Here is a 14825-nt window from a genome sequence, read left to right as displayed (position 1 = left end):
GATCACTCAGAGACTACCGTATCTCGTTACTGCAATTGATCTTTTCACTTTGGGAAGGTCGATACCCAAATCCAAAAGCTGATTGACTGCTGACTCGGCACTCCGCACTCCGTATTCCAAGCTAAGGGTTGACTCGCCCACAATTTCAACAAACTGACCGACAAGAGCGATGTTAGTCGTATTAGATGGAACGCAGATTGGCCGATCCTCATGGCCGCGTGGCAGGAGGGGAGATAAGCCTAAAGGCAGCAGATAATAATTCACCGTAATCCTTTCCAAGATGTCATCGAAGGGCATGTTGAATTGCCATAGTAGCTCTGCAAGAATTTCATCACCGCTGCAGACGCACATAGGCTTCTTGACAAAATTTCCAAGCTCTTTGGGTGTAAGAGCGTAGCCGATCAAAACACAAGCCTGTTTTTGATGAGACTTGACAATTTGAGACTGCGGGAAAACGATCTTTAGTGACCAGTTACTGTGAGCGATCGATATCAAATGCCCGTCGTGGATCTGAGTATGGTTCATTTGCTCGTAGATCATTTTATAGTCTGTTAGCGGCATCAGCGCCGTGAATGTTTGGAGTAATGACTCGGAAATATGAGTGCAAAAAGCCGATGGGTTGCCAAATTTGGAAGATGCCTTTGCTAATCGGAACCAGAGAGACCAGTCGCAGTTCAGAAGATTTTCAGCCTCCACCGGTATTCTTGAGAGCGGATTTTCACTTCCTCCCGATATTAACCCCGAAATCGGTGACCCAATCTTGATAATGACGATATCTTGTTTTGCGACAGGGAGTATGGTAGAGTTGCCATTATGTAAGGCTTGGATTCCACAAATGGTTCGTGGCTCCGTGTCTGGGAAGAAATTGATATCAAGCACTAATATGCCACTGAGAAAGTCGACCCCTTGAGCCTTCAAAAATACTCGAAGATTAGGGATAATAGGGGCCTCAGCTATCGATTGCAGCGGACAGGCTGTTTGAATGTTACTTTTTTGTACGTAGTCAGAGTATTCGCAAAGATGTCGGTGAAATTCCATTGCACTATGCACCGGTCGGAGGCCGAAGCTGTGTTTTCATTAGAAACCATGTTATAAATCTCCTATATGAGCTTATCAAACCCAAGCTGACTCACTTTGATGAAAACAGCTCCCATATGTCTGAGCCAAAGAAGCAGTCATCAAATACATTATCAATAGTTTTTCCTGCAAAATTTCTCTCGTTTTGCAGCATGAAGTCGATGATCTTCTTCTGATTTCTTGGTCTCAAACGACGATTCTGGCTCTGAACTCTTAAGCGAGAATTACCATTGAGAAAAATTTCTGTCGGGTATGTTGGTGTATGCGGTAAGTGTACATGATGATCTTGGTGGTGCTTGGATGCGTGGTGAACATCATTCCACCAATTGCCTCTTAGTTCCGAAAAAAGTTCTCGCAGACACCAATCCTGACAAAGAGAAGGGGATTCTTCATTGAAGAGTTTGTCGCCCACCAGGTCGTTGCATTCTTTGCCCTCGGCCTGTCCTTGTGAACTTGTGTCAAGGACACAAATTTGCTGCCCCGGTATCTTGCCTTGCTGGATGAGATAGAAAGCAGACGCCAAAGGCTCAATTCCACTTCCTATCAACCAAGCCTTGGGAGAGTGTTGAGTATAGGAAGGCATATCTATTCAATTATAAGTAGACAAAGAAGTACAGTCAGATTAGTTTGGTAGTATTTTCTCACGAGACACCATTGCTTGGGGTTATATTGGGAATATTCTTGGTCCCTCCAAGGTCTCGGCCGTAACCGACCCAAGATCCCAACCGTGGTTCCCTAGTGTTGTACATCAAAATATTAAAGTTTGTTGACTTCTATTGGGCAAGAAGTCTTTGATTAATTACGTACTCAGTTGTCTCGACCGTAATGATGAGGCTGCTCCCGGACTCAAGTCTGTAGCATGATCAGTATACAAATACATATAGAATCAAACCCACGCCTTAACTATTTGATAAGGCGATTCCGCAGGTTCGCGGTCCACGAATTTGTGAACAGACTCCTCAAGTTGATGGAGAAAGTATTATATCTTAGCGTAGGATTGCCAACACTATTTCGACAATTGAACCCTGAGGTGAATAATACCGTTGGGAGAGCTAATAGTTCAGACGACCGAACAGAGTCTCACTTGTGTCACTCTCATGCTGTAATCCTTCTTCAGTCATCGCTTAATTTATACAGGCGTAACGACCAACATGCGGACCCGAGTATCGATGAAGTAACCTGGTTTGTGGGTAATCTGGCTTTGATTATCAGAAAAGGCCTAGCTGAGCGATCTTCGCATGAGCGCTGGTGGCCTCATGACCCAAGTGGTCTGTGAATACGTTTCGAAAATCACGTGCATAATCAGAAGATTAGTGACTCGTGAACAGCCTGGCCAGAACATCGAAAAGCCTGACATGACGTAATTCTTTAAATTTAGTGTCAGCGTTCAAGTTTAGATACCGGAAACCCCAAAGAGGCAACGCCAGATTCAGTATTCAGCGCTGGAGTCATCCTTTCAGGTGCGCTGCTTCATCTTGCTCAGGTATCCGTGTTTCAATTTGGCCCCTACTTATATTACCTACGAAAATACTGGGTTTAAACACTGCAAATCGATTATCTGATATATTCAGTCTCAAGAAATCCGAGATTCTGAGTAATGCGTTGATGTACATTGAGCGCATACAGAAGGAGAATCTTGCGGTGCAGCACGAGTTAGCGCTGTTGAAGCAGGGGCTTGTTTCGGGGAGGATTTGGAGGACTTCAAAGGCAGGTCGGTCGTGAGGTGTTCTGGTTGGTTTTATCTGCTTATCTTTTATTTTTTGTATTTCTTGTCTCTCTTGCAATTACACTCTTGACTGTTGTTAAAGCAGTAGCTGGATGTGTTTGGTAGTATGACATTTTTCATCAGGGGGGAACTATCCCTTGAGTTTATATTACGTCCTTTCAAATGTCTCGCCCACAACGCAGCAAAGGTCCCACACGTAGTTACCCAGTGTCGTGCAGCTCAATTATTGGGTTAGGAAAATGTACTGGGCAGAAAATCCTTGACCAAATACAGCCTTTGTCTTAATGATCCCTCGGATTATACTTAGAAGTACACGGATACAGGTAGGATCGAGCCCACGCATCAGCCTTTGATAGAAGTTAAACGTCGATATAGCATTGTACTACTTTAGATGCGTCGCCTTGGTCGATGAAGGCGGGCGGTCAGGCGTCGTCGACTGGGATTGCTACAAATTTCACAGGGAACAATTGGGCTTCCACATTAGTATATATCATGCCAAATCTCTTGCGTCCATAATACGTTGTTCTAGCAGGACTGTTTGCCCATATTACAGTAGCTTTTAGTTTATCAAGTGACGTCCAGACCAACATCCTGACTTGCCAATCAAGGCAACATCTCAAGTGAACTCGATGCGTTGCAAAGCATGCGCACGATCAGACGTTTTGAACCGCCAACTGGCCACTGGAAGGACCTAGAACATAGAAATGACTTATACATGACGCAAATTTTCATATTTTGTACTCCACGTGTCAAAGAGCTGTAGACCTGATGGGCAGAATTTGAAATGAGCTTCAAACCCATAATTCGGTCATAGGACGCAGCTGTCGAAAAATTCGATTCAACCAACTTGTGCAGCGCTCACAGATTTGGTATGTATTATATATCACTGAGCCACATCGGGCACGGCTTTGTAGAATTCTATTATCATTATCAACAGGGTCATGTTCTGTGCCACATACTCCAGTGCGCGATGGACACTTCCCTACAAGGGTCCTCGCCAAAAATTCTCTTGCATCCACACCTAAAGGTAACACTAGGTTAGTAGTGGCATGTAAAATCAGTACAGAAGACGGTGAGCCTGTATATACAATGCCCGATCGCAAATATGGAGATCGTATCTGTCGAAGATTCTACGACGACTTGGGCCTTCCCTTAAATGAGCTCTATATAAAGAGCGCATTTGGCGTTCCCTATATGTGGATCATCACTATGCCTTTGGTTTGCAGCATTTTATTTGTCGCCATTCAAAAACTGTTAAAGTAAGGGTCACAATGCTCATCCGTTATGGAAGTCATTCGACCCTTTTCTTCAGGTTTGCCGCAGTAACAGCCTCTCTAGGAGTTGAATCACCATCGGATCTAATATGTAATAGACGGAGGTAGAGAGCCGAAAGTTAGATTTTGAATTTCAATGAGAAAAGTACCTTATTCATATTTGCAGTTGAAATTCTTGTTTGTATGGGGAAGAGAGTGTGAATCAGCTGCGTCTCTGATACCGAATCAAAACATATAGTACTACTCTGTAATTCAGATTGCCATCCACAAAGGTCCCACCTACCGTAAGGTGAATTTACCAGGTGATTAAGGGAGCAGATGCAAGAAGATTATCCTGCTCTGTTTGAATAGAGGCCAACCATTGTAATAGGGGCTTCTTCGGTGCTGCGTCCTCGAGTTCTTGCCATCGCTGAGCCCCACATGTGAGGCCAAATGGTTGAATTATGGGCCCTATAACTGCAGCCTCTCGATTCCATACGGAGCGAGTTTTGAAGATAATTATGTCGAAATTGATGAGACTTACTCATAGCTAGTGGTAAATGAAGTACGGATCGACATAAAAAATGACATACACACATATGATGGCTGAATAATTCACTAGTATCGTTAGGAAAACTAAGATGCCTGCGTTGAAGCCTGACGGTCATGTCATATTGGACTGTCAGGCTGTGATTGTTATCCAGGTCAAGTTCCAGAAAGCAAGATATAACGTTTTAAAATGATTTTCTACCCATTATCACGTGGGGGTGTCTCATCGTTCTAGCTACCAGTCGACTCATGACATTAGTCCGGGCTGTGTTGTGAGCACCAAAAGGTCTTCTGATCGTAGAAACCATGAAGCTGGTTTCAAGGAAGGTAAAGTTGTACTAAGCAGCAATTAGCCTGGATTTAAAAGCAAACGCCGTGCGCATGAGCAACCACGCGACTAGTGCTCTTTAATTCCAGCATTCATACCAATCAAGCAATGTATTATGTGTGTTGTCTGTGTGTATATGTGTCATGGACCCTAAATCCTGACTGAATTTGGACCCCAGGTTACGTGACATATTAATATAGTAGTGCCTGCTTATTCGGCTGCCGCCAGCTTCCTAGGCATAACCTCCGGTGACAGGTCAGGGTAAATGTCACACAATTGTAGTATGACAGCTTGCAAAGTCTGTTGACTAGAAGACGTGCGCATCGCGTATCATACCATTGATATTGTTCTAAACACCACAGAGCGGTGATATTAGTCATTTTGACATTGTACTCGGTACAAATCTCAGGCTAAATGCACAATTTCTAGATTATCAATGTCTCATCCAAAAAGGAAGTAGAGTGCTCTCCAAATACACGGAAACAGGGTAATCACTCTTCATCGACAAATGTGTTACAATAAACCGCCTCAATCGTCGAGGGGTTTATTCTACTTGGATCGAGTGGATATGTAATTTGGCGATAGGTATATTTTGCATTTCTTTTCGCGTCTTATCGCATGTCCTCGATTTCACGGTCCCAAGGCTACCAATTCCTACTGAAGTTCTTATGGATGGATATAGCATCTTGCACGGTTCCTGAGCCTTAACAGTCGAGTACTGCAACATCTTATGTTAGTATGCTCCCCAATATTTAGTATTAACACATGTTGTAGGCTTTCAGGTGACAGTCAGTGTGTATCAAAGAAAGACATCTATTTGTTGGCCCTATCAAAGCGTATTTCTGCATCAAGCGTGCTAATTTTAGTTGCTTGTTCGAGGTATTATTGAATGTCATCATGCGTGCCAGCCTCGGGATTGGAAACAACCATGTCAGAGTCATCCAGACTGTATGTAAACCCTGTATTCCACTTGCCAGAGGTATAGTCAATTGCCTGATAGTTCTTTCAGAAGGAAACAAGGACCTCGTGGCTGAGGCTTCGAAAGGGCCTATTTCTGCTTGCTGTTCACCACCCTACCTTTTCTTCCTTTCTTGTTACCACTCTTGAAATAATTCGAAAAGTTGTACAATAGGGCCTTTCGCAGATTTCTGAGGCTTTAAATTTGTTGAGTGCACTGTGATTTCTTGCCACTAGGAACTGTCCTTGCTTCAACGGTTCACCATTATTGTGAGAGGCCACACATGGAAAAGATGGTCAGAACTCGTACTGACAAGGAAAACGAGGAACCTTCGGCCAGGGTCCAACCAAAAACTTGGGAACAGGAGCAAAAGCCTCCACCTTTCTCTCCAGTGGAGCCGACGAGGTGACGGATCGGGTCGCTCTCACAAGCACCAATTCAGACGCCACGGGGGTGGAGATTGTAAAGGGCATTTTCGGCAGCAGTTGTGCAGGTATGCATGAAGGTACGCTCTCGCATTAATATTGTGTGGCTCGAGTCCGTGGATGGAATGCAACTGAGCAAAGTGAGAGATAGGGGGACCACGGCTATCGTGATGATTGATCATCGTGGTGCATCGGCTGCAAGACCAGCAGCGGCGCGGTAGGCTCCTTTTCCGGATGAGAACCATCGCTGTGTGCGACGGGTGTTCCGGGTTGTTCAATGAGGCTGAGAATAGGGGTAAGGTACTTTACCACTACGCCACTCACCCGTTGGTTAGGCTGGAGGGGTTGATTTAGGGAGAAATCGGACGATTTCTCATGTTTACAGTATGTAGACAGTATGTGGAGCGGGTAGCTTATCCGCCCTGACAGGGGGTGGGCGGGGCCATAATTGGGTGGCTGCCCGCCTTAATAGTGGGCCGCTGTAGGGCTGTCCCACTCACTCCACAGGCAATCTCAACTACACGGCAACTGCGTCCAGAAGCTATTCCCGTCCTCTTCCACCCACCATTCTGTGAATTTTGGCGATGCAATCAAGTGGTGAGGTTATTCACATAATCTAAATTGTGTTCCGACCAGCGCAAAAACTTCCAAATAATTTGGTGGTGGTGATGCAGCATTCTCATCAAAATATATCTTCGTTTATTTCGGATAAACAGTTTACAACATTCCATCTACACAACAACATTGTCATCTACAACCAAATTAATTAATTCTACAAGGGTCCTTTTCTGCAATTAAATCTACAGCCACTTGAATTATGAAGATCTCTCGTAAAATTGGTCTCATCATCATGGTGTGGGTGTACCCATCTACTGTCCCTATCGAGCTTTACATGTTGAGCTTTCTCTTCTTGAAGTGGATTTCAGACATGTGATACTTATATGAACTTATTGAGGTCACATCCTCACTGTTTCCCGAGTGTCTCTATTCTCAATTGTTCCAATTCGAATGGTCCAAAGAGGAGGGGGGAGGGGTTGAACCCCATCTAGCTCCTTCCCTACTGACATGCAAACCACCCATTCTTAGGGAATTCCCCCCCATAATATGCTAGAAAACGGTCATTTTGTGTTACACTGACAAAAACCCCGATTCTACTGCTCAAGTGCCCTCCTTTTATGCCTTCAATATCAATATTTTTCGGGCGGACTTTTGGCGGCGTCGAATATATTGATAAGCCTCTTATCGCCTCTTATCGCTGATCATGTTTGCTATCGGAGCCTCAGGCCGGAGCTCCCAGAGTCCCCGACTTTTCCACCTCCAACACCTCTGCCCATGATGCCCGACAAACGCAAAGCATCCATGTCTGAGCCCTCGAACAAGCGACTTCGCATCTCGAATGAAGATGCAAGTGACACTGCCTCCTCCACATCAACCCAGACCCATGAGCGACCTCGTAACAACCCTGTCTTTGGGCAGAAGAGCGCATTCCCCGGGCTGGACGACGGCGGTGATGAGCTGTTCTACGGGTCTGCAGACGATGGAATGGAGTATCTGCGCATGGTCCGGTGAGTTTCTCCTTCCTGGATGATATCTCTCGTCTGCTGAACATTACTGCGTGCTCCCTAGCCCCTCTCTCCCCACCCCTCGTGTTGCGACACTGGATCTGACTTTTGCCATGCTTGAATCTCTAGATCTGAAGCCAATTCATTGCCCTCACTTTTTACCGCACCGGTCGCTGTAAGAATAATTGAAAACCCAGAATCCACTACACAGCCAGAAGCAGATGCGTCACGCCTACACCGGTTCCCGGCTGGGTTCTATGAGGACGAGGCCTACATCGCACCTGTGGAGGCTGATAAGCAGCCGGTCAGCGCCCCAGATGAACGATTTCCCGAGGCGCAAATATCATACTACAACCTCCTCCGACACCGATTTCTTCTCCTCCGATCAACCCTGCGCTGTACCCCTCCAGCGACCGCCATCGCCGCTCTTGACGACGCCCATCCCATCAGTCTCCCAGCCCGAAATCCAGCGGCGCGTAGGGAATGGCGGCGGTTGCTGATGGATGTTGACCCACAGATGGTACAGTTAGCTTGTTTGGACTCGGAAAGTGTGCTAAGAGTGCTGAGCATCCTGGCCAGAGGGTTGAGTGAGAATATACGAGGCGGAGACCCCGATCTGGTTCGACGGGTTGGCGCATGGGCCTGGGGCTTATTGGGAAGGTGTCGCGAGGTCGGAGAGCTGGCAACGGATCAAGTAGGAGAGCTACGCGGTCTAGGCAAACGCGCCGCGAAGATTCTGCTTAGGATGCAGGAGACGGAGTTCAAGCGAGCTGCTGAGGATAGCGAGGCGTCTGATTCAGATGATGGAGATGGCGAGGAGGCTCAGCGAGAGAAGGAGGCTCAAGGCGAAGGTCAGGGAGAGGAGGGCCTGGAGGCCCAGGATGCGGACATGCCCGATGCCGATTTGTCCGCGGCGCTGGAGGCAGCCAAGTTACGATTACAAGCCAAGTTGCAGAGTGACGCCGCCCCAGAAGTTACTGATGAGAGAGATCAAGCGGAACCCGGGGACTCGGTTCAACAAGCGCGGGTCCTGCTCGACATGATCATCACAATCGTGGGCGAGTTCTTTGGCCAGCGGGATCTGCTAGATGCACGCGAGGTCTGGATCCGAGACGAAGCTGTGGATGAGATGTGAAATATTTGAAGATACCCTGACTGTTAATTGTCAAATTGCAAAATTTTTTATTCTCTCTCATCTTGAAAGTTCTGTTGATCAGTGGTGCTACGTTTACATCGTGTAGTGCTTACAAGTCTGAATATCGAGACCAAAAACGGTCTGACCAGATACGTTTAAAAGGTCTTTCGAAGGGTCTTTCCAAGTACACCTTGAATGGTCTTTCCTCTATAGCTAAGAAATCGTTTCTGAGATTAGTTTCCAACCCATAATTGATTCAATATTATGGAACTCTACTGTCGCATGCTCATTGCAGGTGATTGATATTGTGTGGGTGCCTGACAGATCGGGCTAAACTACTTTGGGATGTTGCGTCATGGGCTCAGCTTCATACCGCAACAACTGAATCTCTTCTTATCTTCCTTTAACTTCCAACTACCACACGCTCCTCCTCTGATGCCCCTGCTGCCAGATTAAATTAATCATGGCACCGACCATCGAGATCTCCATCCCAACAACAACCCTCTCGCATACCTCTCCCCCACACACTCTCTACCATATCACCCTCCGCCTCCCACTCCGCTCCTTTACCGTTTCCAAGCGCTACTCCGACTTTGCAGCTTTCCACAGCAATCTGGTCAGCCAAACCAACGCCGAGCCTCCTGTACCTCTCCCATCTAAATCATGGTTCTCCAACACTGTCTCCAATGAACGCTTCCGTGAAGAACGCCGTCGCGGCCTCGAGACATATCTCCGCGCCATCAACGAGGCGTCCGATGGACGATGGCGCACTTCGTCTGCATGGCGAGCTTTCCTGAACCTCCCGACCGCAGCAGCGATCTCTACGTCGATTGGAACGTCAAATACATCCTCCCGACTCCATGCCGCCATCACAGACCCCGGTTCAGCCGCCAACACCTCAATTTCCGACCCAACGCTCTGGCTTGATTACTACCGCGACATGAAATCCCATCTTCACGATGCACGGCTCCAGCTCTCCCGCCGCGACCAGGAGACAACACCCCAGAAACAGCACGAAAGCTCAGCACAAGCAAAAACTAGTCTCGTTCGCGCAGGGTCGATGATCACCACATTAGAGGAAGGCTTGAAGAACCTCGGTGGCCGGGGCACCCAAGAATCCTCCAAATCGTCCACCTTGGGAGAGGGTGAGCTTCGCCGCCGCAAGGATCTGCTCATAAATGCACGCAAGGAAAGGGACGGATTGGAAGATCTATTACACGCCATGGCCGCCAAGAGCCGGCTCGACCAGACTGTGGCCTCGGTTCAGGATAAGGAGGCGCTCCTAAGGGCCAGCGAAGCGGATGCAGCGAACGGCGGGCGTCGGAATCCTGCGCGATCCGGAAGAGTCCTCGGCAAAGAAACTGAGCGTACACGCGAGCTGGACAACGAAGGTGTGCTGCAGTTGCAGCAGCAGACGATCAGGGATCAGGATCAGAGTGTGGAGGAGTTGATGAAGATTATTATACGGCAGAGGGAGCTGGGAACCGCTATACATGAAGAGTTGGAAATACAGAACGAGCTGTTGAAGTTGGCGGACGAGGATACCGACAGGTGCGTTTCGTGGCCCCTTGACTCTCTGGAGATGTTTTACTGACTGTGTGGCATAGATTGAATGCCAAGCTCAACGTAAGCAAAAAGCGAATCGACAAGATTTCGTAAAGCAGCGAGGTGGAGGGGATCGCATACAATCATTCGTCTTTTCTGCTGAGCATTCTATACAGCGCGCGCCATTCTATACCAGTTCCATTTGGCATTTTCTTGTTACCTTTTTGATTCTTAGCGAGGGCGAATTTAGAACATTTGGATACTTTGTAACATTGTCTACAAAGGTTAATTGGAAGACTTGTTGTGTCATAACGTGTGTAATTCTCATCTGATGGTTCTTCTAGCTAAAAATGCGGCAAACTTCAAGTCGAAAGCGATGAATCACGCCTGACGGTTCAGGAGGCTGAGAAGAACTATACACAAGATTAGCAGTCGCTCTCAAAACCCAACGCTTGCATTTGAGCTTACCTCTTTTGCCTCGTCCTCCGTAACCTTCGACACCTCGGACGTAGCCTGATCAATAAGTCCCAGCTTACTCTTCCTGATCAGCCACCACAGCTCATTTCGATCACCACCCAGCTCGTCACCGAGAATCTTCCCCTTCAACGCGGCCAAATAGTCATTGTAAAGCGTTGGTTCTTCAAAGTCCACGAGCTCCTCACGCATAGTTCCCAGCCCCTCGACAACACGATCATAGTTCGCGTCACCAAGGCTGTGCTTGATCTGGGTCTCGATAATGCTGGTCATTTGCTTGACAGCGTCATGGATGATCTCAATGCTGTCGGCACGCGAGAGCATCTGTTTGAACTCAGGAATGGCGTTCTCCGCGGAGATCTTGGTGCGCTTGGGTTCTTGTTTGAGGAGGGCGTCCACGTCGAGGCCGGAGAGGGGTTTTTCGGTCTCACGCAGGCGCTTGCGGCCTTTGGTCTTGGGTGGGACTAAAGGGGTAGAGTTAGCTTGTATTGTTGGATTTGATGAGATTTGTGACTTGGTTTACCTTTCTTGACGTTTGCTGTGGACATGAGTTTCTCTAGGGAATCTTTCGCTTCCCGCACCAATTCCTTGTCCGGGTGCGCGAACTTGGTGAGTTGTTCCGAAGGTTCAAGGATCGGCTCATTGGGATAGACAGCGCGGTACCGCACTGCCGTATCAATTCGATGAAGCAGCGGAGAATACGAATCGTCAATGGGCAGCCTACATAGAGTTGATTAGCGATTGTAGTGCATGAATGTCCGAGGACCGGATTGCATACTCTTCTCCGTCCAGTTCCATGCTGTCGACATAATCATTCATCGCCTGCTGCAAGTCTTCAGTTGGTAGATTGCGGTGCTCAGTGACAATCTTTCCTGAGACGGTCACAACTTTGTCCAGAGGTGGAAACCGGTATGAGCGGACATCTTCGGCAAATGGAAGGGCGATCTCAATGAGACACTCGTAATCTGGCTCGATAGATGGAGCGAGGAGCACGATTATTGGAGGCTTAGCCTCTTTGGCCACCAGCCGGGCAACAGCATAGGTTTCTTGTTCCCAGAGTGCGTGGATAAGAGATGACAATGCAAGCGATGCTTTGTCGTTGGCCTTCTGTGGGATGATGACATTGGTATTGGACATGTGTAGGTATCGATCATACTGCATAGCAATGTTAGTCTCATCTCGGAAGCAATTTGGCATCTGTGGAACGTACCTTGTTCATTTGAACGAATCCAATAATTTCCATGCCCGCAAAAGTCTCCAGAGTGGTGATATTCTCATCCGTTTGGCTGATGTGCACAGCCGTTCGTCCGTACTCGTATCCCTTTGCAAGATCATCGCGCTCAACGTCGACTTTGCCTCCGGGCGCGGACTCATCGTTGATTTGATATGTCCGGGACGTGCGGATAGTAGTAAGAGCTTCACCACCACTTGTTGACTGGCCTGCGCCTGCTTCGTTTTCTTCCTGTCCACCAGAACGCAGGGCAAAGGAGCTTGCTGAAGGTGGTTTGGCAACGTAGGTTCGGAAGTAACGCTCGACGGGAATGCGAAGAGCAGTCTCATACTTGGATGCATCACCGAGAGAGAGAAAACCTTTGAAGGAAGGCATGCTCTTCGTGATCTTGATACGGGGAATTTCCAACTCGGAGATAGCTTGCTCAAGTGTGCCGAAAACACCTCCGCAGCCTTCAGCGAGAACCTGGAGTAGCGTCTCGTTCTCAGCCTATCAACTTGGATTAGAATGGGGATTCGTAAAGGTTCCATCCAGTTCATGTCACCTTATGGAGGTCTTTATCCTCTTCCTTCACGCCAAACTCCGGGTCGTCGAAATCAGCACCACTGGAACTCGTTAGCAAGATAAAAGCAGGACAAAGATTAGAGGAAGCGCATACAGAACAACAAGCTCAATGCCATCATCTTGTATCTTCCTCTGGATCTCGTCCAGTCCCTCGTTGTTCATGTGTCCAGTGCCATTAGTAACCAGGACAATCCTTCGCTTGTACTTGAGCTTTTTGGTATAGGTGTTGATCATTTGAATGGCAACGACAACGGAAGAGACAGCTAGAACCAAGTAAGATTATGCATAGTCAAGAAGAATTTCAATGGCCACCTACCATCGCCTTTGTTCGTTTGACTTGGTTTGATTGCTTCTCGCAGTTGTCGGATGTCAGCCATGAGGAATCTAGGCAGTTAGCCCGAGGTTCAACAAGAACGAATATCACCAACATACTGCCCGAGATTTCGGAGAACAGAAATTTTTGAAAAGCTGGTATCCTCTCGGAGCTCATTCGAGGTCTCTGGAATTCGAAATAATTAGACGGGTTAAGAAGTGAGAGCGAGTTGCGTACCGTCTGACCGCAATGCGACCACCCCGATCGTAGCAGTTTTACGACCAGTTGCAACCTAGTTGAAGAATCAATCAAAGCCCTTGAAAGGTCAAAAAACGTGCCAATTGCTTACTGTAGCCGTGATTCTGTCCCAGACGTACTTCATGGCCCACTCAAGATCCGTGACGGAACGACCATGTCGACGCTCCCCCATGGATTTGCCCACATCGACAATGTAGACTGTAGCCTCCTTATCTGCCATGGTTGAAATTTTTTGGGCTGTGATAAATAAAAATTGGAGAAAGTCAAGAAGTCGGAGTCTCAAAGAGCCGCGATGTAGGCAGACGCGTGATATTTCCTTTTTGGTTTAGCTCTAGACGCGCGCACATGACATCACTTGATCTGCGTGGTTATAAGATGGTGCGTGTGCAGAAGGTTTACCACGTCACTATCTAGTGGCAGTAACCACTTTGCAGCACATCTGGCCGTGGCTTTAGACAGCTCATACCACCTCGTCCATGCCGCGAGCTTCCCCACGCTCAACTCGACTCAGAACTACACAGTATTGTCTCCAGCAAGCAGCAATATCGCAATCATGACTGACCCTCGCCCTTACCATATTCTAAGGCATGTACTCCGAAGATCTGGGAGATAAGCAGAGCTTTGACCATGGTCCGAATCAAAATATCATCTAACACCCTCCTAGCTACGGCACCCTTCTGGGATCGCAGGTCTTCCAGGTAATTTGATAACAAGCAGCCATTCAAAAACCCAAAGCCAGTCGATCTAACTTCTTGATAGTCCTTCGTGGGTGGTATTGTGGCTTTCCGCGCTCTGCCGCGGCCGCAGTTTGCTACCTTGCAAACCGCCATCTTCCCAGTCTACTTCTCGATGCAGACTGCCCTGCCGATAGTCGTCGCTCTGACTGCCAGCAGGGGTGGACAGGCTCTCGGTCTCTCGGGCCTGGCTGCTCCCGAGAACCGCTACAATACTCTGCTGCCCATGGCCACCGTTGCTATCACAGGGCTTATCAACATGTTTGTCCTGCGTCCGTTGACGACGAAGACTATGCGCGAGCGCAAGCATCAAGGCGAGTCATTGGATTACTTGATATCTAGCTCTATAGCTCTTGAACTGACTGGTTGTCTAGAAACCCGCGATGGAAAGAAGAGCTATGATGCTCCACCTCATTCCAAGGAGATGGTGGCCCTCAACAAGAAGTTTGGCCGGATTCATGGCCTCTCTAGCTTGGTGAACTTGGTTAGCTTGATTGCGACCGTCTGGTACGGCGCTGTCATGAGCAAGAAGCTGGAGTAGGAGGGTCGAGGCTTTGGGATAGGGAAATGTACGAGACCATCCATGTACTGCATCTATAAAACAAGAAATTTCTCTTCTCTTCCAGTCGTGCTATGTGTCGTGCCAAGTAATTGAATACAAAGAGCTGGAGGTGAAGGTCATGCAATCAATGT

The 14825-nt window shown here is 47.7% G+C and overlaps 5 protein-coding genes across 5 annotated transcripts; 3 read left to right on the top strand and 2 right to left on the bottom strand.

Moving 5' to 3' along the window:
* Positions 1 to 6: 6 nt before the first annotated feature.
* Positions 7 to 1308, bottom strand: N7473_007426 (uncharacterized protein; the record flags this gene model as incomplete). Its single annotated transcript, XM_057153366.1, has 3 exons — positions 7 to 1066; positions 1134 to 1249; positions 1306 to 1308. 3 exons carry the CDS (start codon positions 1306 to 1308, stop codon positions 7 to 9), a joined length of 1179 nt encoding a protein of 392 aa, XP_057007704.1.
* Positions 1309 to 7648: 6340 nt separating this feature from the next.
* On the top strand, positions 7649 to 9013 carry N7473_007425 (SIP1 domain-containing protein; the record flags this gene model as incomplete). Its single annotated transcript, XM_057153365.1, has 2 exons — positions 7649 to 7881; positions 8008 to 9013. 2 exons carry the CDS (start codon positions 7649 to 7651, stop codon positions 9011 to 9013), a joined length of 1239 nt encoding a protein of 412 aa, XP_057007703.1.
* Positions 9014 to 9476: 463 nt separating this feature from the next.
* N7473_007424 (Qc-SNARE protein) lies at positions 9477 to 10672 on the top strand (the record flags this gene model as incomplete). Its single annotated transcript, XM_057153364.1, has 2 exons — positions 9477 to 10564; positions 10621 to 10672. The coding sequence occupies 2 exons, from the start codon at positions 9477 to 9479 to the stop codon at positions 10670 to 10672; spliced, it is 1140 nt and encodes a 379-aa protein (XP_057007702.1).
* A 281-nt stretch (positions 10673 to 10953) lies between these two features.
* N7473_007423 (ATP-dependent DNA helicase 2 subunit KU80) lies at positions 10954 to 13618 on the bottom strand (the record flags this gene model as incomplete). The annotated part of the gene is made up of 11 exons (XM_057153363.1): positions 10954 to 10971; positions 11027 to 11496; positions 11556 to 11752; positions 11811 to 12187; positions 12243 to 12752; positions 12808 to 12868; positions 12922 to 13090; positions 13144 to 13211; positions 13260 to 13326; positions 13378 to 13432; positions 13490 to 13618. 11 exons carry the CDS (start codon positions 13616 to 13618, stop codon positions 10954 to 10956), a joined length of 2121 nt encoding a protein of 706 aa, XP_057007701.1.
* Positions 13619 to 13951: 333 nt separating this feature from the next.
* On the top strand, positions 13952 to 14673 carry N7473_007422 (DUF4149 domain-containing protein; the record flags this gene model as incomplete). Its single annotated transcript, XM_057153362.1, has 4 exons — positions 13952 to 13983; positions 14063 to 14096; positions 14158 to 14446; positions 14507 to 14673. 4 exons carry the CDS (start codon positions 13952 to 13954, stop codon positions 14671 to 14673), a joined length of 522 nt encoding a protein of 173 aa, XP_057007700.1.
* Between the last annotated feature and the right edge of the window lie 152 nt (positions 14674 to 14825).

The sequence above is a fragment of the Penicillium subrubescens genome (assembly GCF_028828155.1).
Source record: "Penicillium subrubescens strain IBT 31985 chromosome Unknown utg000005l_segment0_segment0, whole genome shotgun sequence".
Taxonomy (NCBI): domain Eukaryota; kingdom Fungi; phylum Ascomycota; class Eurotiomycetes; order Eurotiales; family Aspergillaceae; genus Penicillium; species Penicillium subrubescens.
The sequence above is the reverse complement of the archived record's forward strand: the minus strand, read 5'-3'. Positions and strand labels throughout refer to the sequence as shown.